The 10,952-nt window shown below is 31.2% G+C and overlaps 1 protein-coding gene across 1 annotated transcript in view; it reads right to left on the minus strand.

Moving 5' to 3' along the window:
• Positions 1-10,952, minus strand: part of LOC108358255 (putative neural-cadherin 2) — a 358,474-nt gene that overhangs the window by 228,145 nt on the left and 119,377 nt on the right. The window contains exon 5 of the mRNA XM_017609477.1: positions 5,116-5,253. Within this exon, the coding sequence (XP_017464966.1) occupies positions 5,116-5,253 (138 nt within the window). The remainder of the gene's footprint in view (positions 1-5,115; positions 5,254-10,952) is intronic.

A 10,952-nucleotide genomic window follows, 5' to 3' on the forward strand; every position in this document is an offset into this window, starting at 1 on the left:
GACAGACAGACAGACAGACAGACAGACAGACAGACAGACAGACGGACAGACGGACATGGCTAAATCGACTCAGCTCGCCGTTCTGAGCATTTAAGTACACATTTTAATGGGTCTATCTCTTCTTATTCTGGTACTTACAAACATCGGACCAAAGTTATAATACCATTTCATGCTCATGAAAGGTATAAAAACCGAAGAGCTCAGTCTCTCAAGGGAGAACATTTCGACGGTCATGCCTGGTGTAACCGGTCCATGGCTATTTGGTAGGCACGCTTCGAGATTAGGAATATTATCCTATGAATATTGCAGAAGTTGCAGAGATGAGGAGGAGAAACAAACAGTTGAGCACTTCTTCTGTAGCCACACTAAGAAAAAAATATCGATAACGAAAACGATAATAATATCGATAGCAAAATCGATAAAAAAAAATCTATGAAAATATCGATTTCAAAATCGAGTTTAATATCGTAAAAAACACCGATAAAAATATCGATAACAAAATCGTTAACTAAATCGATTACCAAATCTATCAAAAAATCGATTACAAAATCTATAAAAAGTCGATAACAAAATCGATAAAAATATCGATAAAAAGCGATAACAATATCGATAGCAAAATCGACAAAAATGTCGATAATTAAACCGATGAGAACATTGATAACAAAAGCGATAACAATATCGATAGCAAAACCGATAAAAATATCGGTAACAAAACTGATTAAAATATTGATGTGTTGCTTCACAACAAAATCGATGAATATATGGTTTACAAAATCGATAGCAAAATCGATAATAATATCGATAGTAAAATCGATAGCAAAACCGATAGCAATATCGATAGTAAAATCGATAGCAAAATCAATAACAAAATCGATAAAACAACCGATAACCAAATCGATAAAAAATATCGATAAGTTCCTAAAATATCTATAGAAAAGTCAGTTACAATATCGATAACAAAAGCGATAGTAATATCGGTAGCAAAATCGTTAACACAATCAATAAAAATATCGATAATAAAAGCTATATAAATAACGATGACAAAATCGATTAAAATATCGACATCAAAATCTATAGAAATATCGATAATAAAATCGATAGCAAAATCGATAACAAAATCAATAAAAATATCGATAACAAGCTCGATATCAAAACTGATAAAAATATCGATAGCAAATTCGATAAAAAATATCGATAACAAAATCGATAAAATATCGATCATTATAAGTTCCGAAAATGTCGATAGCAGAATCAATAACAATATCGATAAAAATTTCGATAACAAAATCGATAAAAATTTGGATAACAAAATCGATGAACATATCGATCACAAAACCGACGAAATATCGATTATATCGATAAGTCACGACAATCCCGAAAATCTCTAAAATCCCAAAAAAGTTCCCAGATTGAGTCTCTGTGCCTCTATCTATATCCTTTTCTCTACAACTACCTTTACTTTAATCTTTCTTCCTCTATCTTCATCTATACTTTTATCGGTATCCTCATCCTCATCCTTTTCTTTATATTTATCTTTGTTTTTATTTTTATGTTTATCATATTCTTCATATACATATTCCCGTTCACCTTCGCCCTTATATAAGTAAAGTTTTTAAATCTACCTTGGTCTTCATTTTTGCCTTTATCTTTACGCAACTTTGTTTTTGTTTTTATTTTTACCTTTGCGGGTTGGGTACTTAAAAGAACCCGCTTAAGTACCCGCATCGAACATAATTATTGATGAGTTACATCTTAGGCGGGGTGGGTACTTAAAAGAACCCGCTTAAGTACCTCAATGCGGGTACTTAAGCGAACATAATTATTGATGAGTTATATCTTTTTGTTAACTTGCATAAATATGTACATAAATCCTTGAATAAAATATAAACATTTAATAAGTATACGTATTTATTTAAGATTTTTCAATTAAAATACAGTTCATTCCCTAACAAATACCATGTAAACCTAAGCTTAAGATTTTATAGAACACTTAAAGAAAAAATTGCATGAAAATTAAAATTTTTTTTCTCAGATGCGTTTTTTGAGTGTACAGTTTTATAGCCCATTCAATTTTGGTGTAATAATGTGCAAGTTTCAAGTGGGTACAAATTACCGTTGATTTATTATAATTTTTTTGCCGAAGGTGTGTAACGCTGCCACTGAGATTCAAAATATGTAAATATTTTAAGGAATTTTAAAAGAGCTCTTCAAAGAGGAAAGNTTTATCTTTGTTTTTATTTTTATGTTTATCATATTCTTCATATACATATTCCCGTTCACCTTCGCCCTTATATAAGTAAAGTTTTTAAATCTACCTTGGTCTTCATTTTTGCCTTTATCTTTACGCAACTTTGTTTTTGTTTTTATTTTTACCTTTGCGGGTTGGGTACTTAAAAGAACCCGCTTAAGTACCCGCATCGAACATAATTATTGATGAGTTACATCTTAGGCGGGGTGGGTACTTAAAAGAACCCGCTTAAGTACCTCAATGCGGGTACTTAAGCGAACATAATTATTGATGAGTTATATCTTTTTGTTAACTTGCATAAATATGTACATAAATCCTTGAATAAAATATAAACATTTAATAAGTATACGTATTTATTTAAGATTTTTCAATTAAAATACAGTTCATTCCCTAACAAATACCATGTAAACCTAAGCTTAAGATTTTATAGAACACTTAAAGAAAAAATTGCATGAAAATTAAAATTTTTTTTCTCAGATGCGTTTTTTGAGTGTACAGTTTTATAGCCCATTCAATTTTGGTGTAATAATGTGCAAGTTTCAAGTGGGTACAAATTACCGTTGATTTATTATAATTTTTTTGCCGAAGGTGTGTAACGCTGCCACTGAGATTCAAAATATGTAAATATTTTAAGGAATTTTAAAAGAGCTCTTCAAAGAGGAAAGTTATAGGTAAAATGGTAAATGGGATACGAAAAATTGAGGTACTTAGGCGGGTTGGGGAAATAAGCCGGGAGGTACTTAAGAGAGGGATTTTCTTCAGATTACATTCAAAAATTCACATTGTCCAAAAAAGTTGGTTACTTAAGCGGGTTAGGTATTTAAGCGGGGGGTACTTAAGCGGGTTTCACTGTACATAAATACGCTNGTAAAATGGTAAATGGGATACGAAAAATTGAGGTACTTAGGCGGGTTGGGGAAATAAGCCGGGAGGTACTTAAGAGAGGGATTTTCTTCAGATTACATTCAAAAATTCACATTGTCCAAAAAAGTTGGTTACTTAAGCGGGTTAGGTATTTAAGCGGGGGGTACTTAAGCGGGTTTCACTGTACATAAATACGCTGCGATTAGGTTATAAATATTGCGCCATCTGTTTATCAAAAACCGAAATATGTACTTACGCCCACATACATACTTTTTGTCTCCTTCCCTCACTTCCTCCGCATGCACGTGTTTGCAAAACGATGACGAAGTGATTTTGTATGGGAAATCATTTATGCCCATATATTTGAATCAAATAAACATACTTAGAAGATATTAACCAATACTTCCCATATACCAAACGAAAGGAAAACTCTTGAATTTTTGATTAAAGGAAACAAAAACAAAATCATTCGAGCGGTTTTCAAGCATTTTGGTAATAAAAAAAAATTGCTAATTTTCTCAACAATTTTTCGCCTTAAAATGCTCAATATTTGATGAATTTATATAAAATCTGTACATGATAATATTTTTATTGCTCCAAAGAATCTATGTCCCGAAAATGAAAGTTCTATCTGCAAATCATAAGCTGCTGGAGAACTTTAAAGGCTCAAAATTTACCCCAAAATAAGCCAATGTTTACCGTGCTTTTTACGACAGAAATCGAATTGGTTACTTACAAAAATGAATGTGATAGGTTTGGAATTTTATCTTTGAAATGCCACACTTTTCTTTGAAATTGCTTCATTAGTTCTCGTGCAATAAGCAAAACGCGAAGCTCTAAAAATTACAACTACAACATTTCAGCATAGCCTCCATATTGAAACGTAAGACGTATTCTACGTCAATAATTGAAAATAATAAAAATAACAAAATAGTTATTGAATTAAAATTTATTAGTTAATGTTTTTTTTTTTAAGTAATTCATTATTAATTACTACAAAGTTGCAAATAATGGTGTTTAATATTTAAAAGATTACCAAAAATTGCGCTCATAAATTAATATTCATCATGATCGTTAATCACACTGGTTTACAGCAAGAATGTTCTCCAGATGCCACTATCCAATTCCCATCTAGAATTCTTCGGTGATTCCGAAAATTGAGATAATTTTTTTTCTGTGGATAACTTTTCGAGATAATTGCAATTTACCGTTATTCAGCTTTAAAAAATAGCGGTTTCACTTAATCACGTATATCTTACGAACCAATAAAATAATCCTATTACGAGATAAGGGAAATGAGAGCAAATGAAATTCTCCATAAAACATATTTACAACACTTTTCCATAGCCCTGATAGATTCTGAGAAATTAATTAATTACTTCTGACGCCTCTTGTTTTCGATGCAAACACTCTACCTACTCAGGTGTACGTGGCGTATGAGTGATACTCTTTTCTGCTCATATTTCATACAAAAAATCCTTGCGCTTTTTTTATTTGACCAATCATTATTTTCTTATTTGTTTATCGATTTTCTTCATTAGTAGCTCCGTTTTTTTTCTAAAGGAACAGGCTTTAACACAAGTACAAAATATTTACACAGAAACTTTTAATTTTTTACTTTTTTCCCTGTTAAAGTTTAAAATTTTTTCATTTTTCCATCAAAAAAACGAAAAATCTGGAATGATTAATTAATTTCTGAGAAACTATCAGGGCTATCAAAAAGTGATGTATACACGGTTTATAGAGAATTTTATTTTCTTTCATTTACTGTACTGTACTTGATTAAGTGGAACCACTTTGTTTTTTAAGCTGAATAACAGTAACTTGCAAATATTTCGAAAACGTATCCATCCAAAAATAAATAAACTCGATTTTCGGAATCAGCGAGCGGTTCTACATACACACTGATTAGTGGCATCTGGAGAACAAAATCAAAATTAAAATTTATGATCTAGTGTCATTATTTAACACGTCTGATGTAAGTACTACATATATTCACTTACCTTTAACACAAAAATATCCCCTGTTGTGCGATTTATATCGAATTTACTATTTGCTGCGTTGTCCGGGTCGATGCCCTGACCGGTAAGGAAATATACAATACTCATCGGTCTATCTACATCATCGTCCGTGGCAGTAACCTATGTATCGGGTAAATAAAAAATAATGGAAAGGTTAACAAGCATAAATCATCTAGCGTACCCAGTTGGGTTTAGCTCGGAAATGATGACTGAAGGTGACGGAGATTTTTATTACATAAATGCCATGATTCAATAATACAAAGTTGGAAAAATATTGACATTTGTGTCAATCGACTGCCTTGAAAGTGGGTAACCATTTCATCCCCTTTTGTGAAAAAGTAGTAGGAAAAGTAGTCTGGTAGTTCTGAAATGCGTTTTTGTATAAATTATAATTATATTTATGAATCAGATTCCACTTATCTACACAATATACAATGAATTAACTTTTTTATGGTATATTAAACATGCCATATAGATATCAAAAATGAAATAAATGTACATTCACACAAAAATTCTGACAAAAGAAAAATCTTATCGACAAATATTCCCAAATATTCAAAACAAACCATGGTTTCATTGAAATTCCAGTATATAGAGCGTGTGTGAATCGGTAACAAAGTTGGCGGCGAGTAAACTTTTGACAGCTATGAGGTGAATAAAATTTCAGTAGCTCATGAGGCTAGTGAAACTTTTGACAAATGCATAGAAAATTTTGACAATCGCAAAGATAGTTGATTGTGTAATTTTTCGTTAGATAAAAGCTTAAATTGTTGAACTGCAATCAACAATGGTATATATTTTCTTAAAATATTAATTTCACTTCAATTTGTAATATTTTATTCCGCATAAATCTGCGGTTATAAAAAATTTACTGCTGTCAAAAAAGATTTAATTTCTCACAGCAGATTGCCAAAACTGTCACACCATAGTAAAAATGTTCCTCAAAAGCTTTCCCCATAGAACTTTGTAACCGGTTCACACACGCCCATATAAAACAAAATTAACGGAATTCAAACAAATTGTTTATTCAAAGGGACTATATGAAGAAATATACAAATAGTAAATATGCAGTTGATATAACGCATATAAATTAATCTTTTAAAAATTATTATATTTATTGCATTTAAAAATTACACGTTCAATATCTTAAATTGAATAACATTTGTTTTTTTTTTTATTTAAATTTTTTAGTAATGTTTTCTACTATTTTCTCCAATCAGTCTTGCTAATCATTATATTGCTTACACTTTAAAAATGTGTGTACATTTGGTTGTTTAAAAATGTAATTTTTATGTAATGTTTTTTACTTTCTCCTCCAATCAGTATTGTTAATCATTATATTGGTTATACTTTAAAAATACGTCTTCAATATCGTAATTTAATTACATTTGGTTATTTAAAAATGTAATGTTTTTGTAATTTTTTTTTACTATTTCCTCCAATCAGTCTTGTTAATCATTATATTGGTTACACTTAAAAATATGTCTTAAATATCGCAATTTAATTACATTTGGTTTTTTAAAAATGTAAATTTTTGGTAATGTTTTCAACTCTTTTCTCCAATCAGTCTTGTTAGTCATTAAATTGGTTACATTTAAAAGTTAGATCTTGAGTATCGTAATTTAATTACATTTGGTTTTTTTAAATATGCAAAGGCTGCACTCGACGAACCCAAAGGCTGCAGTGGTAAAAATCCCTGCACCAGCGAATGTGGACAGACACACACAAGAAAATATCTTTAGTAATATTTGCACTTTCTCTTTTATGGGGTGATATACTTACTTGTAAATATGCAAAGGCTGCACTTTACCAACCCAAAGGCTGCAGTGGTAAAAATACATGCACCAGCCAACGTGGATGTATACACAAATGATCCTGACCTGCACCAGAAAAAATATTTGTTAATATTTGTACTTTCACATTTATTTGTAAGTATGCAACGACTGCACTTGACCAAAGTAGTTCCGAGTGGCCAGCCATATGTGAACGGACACACAGGGATCCTAGTACGCAAAACTTACTTGCAACGGCTGCACTTGTTGTAAAGCACTACTTTTTAACTGACTTCCAAAAAAGGAGGAGGTTATCAGTTCGTCGGAATCTTTTTTTTTTTTTTTTTATGTATGTTACCGCATAACTTTGGACCACGTCAACCGATTTCGATAATCGGAAAGGTAGTGTCTCAGAGGTGGTCCCATACTAATCTGGTTAAGATCCGATCAGCGGATCATGAGATATATATATATATATTTTTTTTTTTTATATGGGAGTTGAAGTCGGTTTTTTTTTTGCTAAAAATTACTTGTTGAATACAAATTATGAATAACTCTGATACTCTGCAAAGAAATATGTAAATTATTGTTTTGATTCAAAATATTTCCATAATTTCCAATTTTTTTGGCATACTTACTTGAATTTGGGCAATAATAATATGAATTTACCCGAAACAATCGATGAAAATATCGGCAGTGTTGCCCGTTGAACTTTTTATACGAATAAAATATTTCTCCTCGTATTTTAGTAGTAGTTTCTATAAATCAAAAAAGAAAACAACACAGGCTAAGGCAGAATGCGGAAGCGAAACAACTGCAAGGTTATTTAACCTTGTATTATTGAATCATGAATCTATTGACATACATTCACACATTTTTATGCACAAAAAGGCCTGTGTTGTATAGTACCCTCGGAGCAAGATCTATGCATAGAAGGTCGCGCAATGCGCGAAATAAAAATTTCCTCTCTCTGCGCATATGGTCTATTCACACTTTACTTATTAAAAACAAAATGGCGGATATGTTTACTTTTTTTATAAAAGTTAAGAAGATGGTTATTACAAATGCAAAAGTTGAGTTTGGAAGTTAAATTGTTTTTTTTTTTTGTTTTAATGCAGCATTATTAACAAATATATACGGAGATCTTTGGGAAAGTTTCATGTTTAGAGAACAAGTAGTTCTAAAGTTATAACAATATTGGAATTTGGTATGCAGACATATGTATATGTGGGAGGTGTTTAGAGTAAAGTATATATAAATGACTTTCTAAAAGGGGGATAAATATGTATTCACCTATTATATCACTTGGATATTTAAAACTGTATTTTTTTTTAAACCTTACAGCCTTTAGACCATTTAGGATTGGAAAGATTAAATCATTTTTTTGATCCCGCGATCCTGTTAAACGAAAAATGTTCATTCATAATGAATAAAACTCCGAAATAAACATTCTACCGGAAAGTGCAGCTATACTAAAACAGCTAAGCGAATAGGCAGCTAAACGCAATGTACTGTAGTAGACTAGTTTTAATTTAAAAATTCTATCGTTGCCTTAATCCACCTAATATTAATAATGAAACAAGCTTTGTAATACGAAAAATAATGACAAATATATAGAAGTTGAAGCATGATAAGGCTAAACGTATGGTACATAAGGATGCCTTAATTTAAACTGAAAGAAAATAGTTTGTCTCCTTTAATTTATGCTGAACTGAATATTTGTACTACTGTTTTATATTTTCATTTGTTTACCACGAACGACGTCGGGTGTTCTGCTAATATTATTTAATTGTACAAGTTCCCCTGCTGTAGCGAGAAATGATGCCAAATCCTTTTCAAGGACTTCGACGAAGCCAGTGGCTCAAAATTGGAATTTAATGTTCATAATCCACCGGATTCTTAATTTTCAACCAATTTTTACCAACAAGCAAAAAAAAATATTTATTTTGGTGAACATTTTTTTATAACATTTCAAAATTTTTTTTGTTAATTTTTTTTGTTTTGAGAGAACCAATACTATTGTTTTCAACTAGTTTTTGTTATGAAATATTTATTAACTGGAACAGAAGAATAAATTTTTTTCAAAATTGCTACTTTTTCTCTCAGAAATCAGGCTCAACTGGTCTCTTGCAAATATTGTAAGCTTTCATAAAAATAAATTAAAATTAATCAAATGAAGTGAAAACTGAAGGCTCCAGTGAATTACGAACACTAAATGCCAGTTTTGAACCACTGTGTAGCTGGGGGTTTATTGTTCTCTTTCAGTGAAACTGGAAACTCAGCGTGCAACACGAACCTGGGCACAACTTTCCCTGTGCTTTATAGATTGTACAAAGATAACCGATTAAATATAAACCTTTAAGTGGGGTGCGAAACTAACTGGCGAAGGTTTTCATTATATTTTATAAGGGACATTTTTATTTTTCATATTCTGCGTTTAAGAGTTTAAAGGACAGTTTAAGAAATAAAGGACAAAAAGTGTCCTTTATTTTGAAAACAATTATAAAGGACTGTCCTTTGAAATAGAGGACGGATGGTCACCGTATGCATTAGGCTCACTAGAATCTGTTGGAAAGCGTTTCTTAACCCAAAAAAGTAGCAGAAACTAGCAGCTCTCTCTCATTCTTACGTTTTTTTCAATAAACAGCCTTTTTATCTGCATAATTTTGGTATTTTTTTTTAAATAAAAATGAGGGAATCATTAAATAAGGAAATGTCTAGTTTCTTGTACAATGATTTTGTGGTGTGGAGCGGAGAAACCCCCTTCTATTGTCAAAGGTAGGGATGCCCAAATCAGCACATATGTGTCGCGGTACTTGGCAAGCGCGGAAACCAAAAGTTGTCGGAAGGGGAAAACGAAGTCAACAGAATAGTGAGATTGTATGTGTGACAGTGCTGGATAATGAGTGTGCATTGTGCCATTTTCGCCCCTTTCGGAAGCAGCCGACACCTTCAGCACAATCGATTGATTTTCGGCACTATTTTTGCGTAGCTCAATGCAACTATATTATATTTCTTTCGGATCCGCAATTTTAAATATTTTTTTTACATTTGATCGTATGTGCTTAAACTTATAAAGGATGTTGATATTTGAGATTTTTAAATTGTACTAAATTAATGACAAAAAGTGTAACTTTTGGAGCTTAATTGTACTTTTCACCATTTCCGGCAATGCATTACCTCCAATTTCCCGCAACCAAACAAAACCAATTTTGTTGTCTACTGCAGTGTGTTTATTGTTCAATTCAATGTACAGCTTCAGTTAGCGTAGGCTTAATTTATGGTAACTTATCATTGAGATCTTTTCAGCTGGCCTATAAAGTAATAGTCTGTCTTGTCAGAAAGTCCCACTAAGTTAAACTAAGTTTCATTCAGCGTAGAGTTTAACTTAAATTATACACAAATAAATTCTTGAATTATATTTCACATTTTTAAAAGTACACCCCGCGACAAAATGCTACGGTCACCTACTTTTGGCTATTTATTATATTTTTTATCATTGTCTAACAAAAACTATACAAATAAAGCTTAATTTAAAATATTGGAATAAAATACAACAACGCTATACGCGCATTCATCCATATATGATAAAATGCGAACGTTCGTTATATGGAAGAAAGTGCGCAACACCGCAAACAGAAAAACTCAAAAAATCAATGGTATTTTTTAGACACTTCAAACTTGCACCTTATTATACTAGAATGAATGGGCTAAAAAAATGTTAACCTAAAACATGTCTACAAATTCTGAACAAAAACTGTGAAAATTTTATGAAACTATGTTGCTTTTTTTCAATCTTTCAAGTTTGGATTTATTTGCAAGGTTTTTGTTAGACAATGCGCTACCATTTTATAAAAAACAATAATTAAAATTACTTAAAAAGTTAGTTCATATTAATGAACATAAAATGAGATCACTATTGATAAAATGTAAATCTTCCCGGGAAATTTTTAATTTCAACGCATGGAATTTACATATACTTTTTTATTTTCAACCCACGAATTGCCCAATTACTTCTATTTCTGCAGGATCGCCATTAGGTGAATT

Source organism: Rhagoletis zephyria, unplaced genomic scaffold (genome assembly GCF_001687245.7).
Source record: "Rhagoletis zephyria isolate East Lansing unplaced genomic scaffold, Rhagoletis_zephyria_1.1 Rzeph_scaffold_00227, whole genome shotgun sequence".
NCBI classification, from domain to species: Eukaryota; Metazoa; Arthropoda; class Insecta; order Diptera; family Tephritidae; genus Rhagoletis; species Rhagoletis zephyria.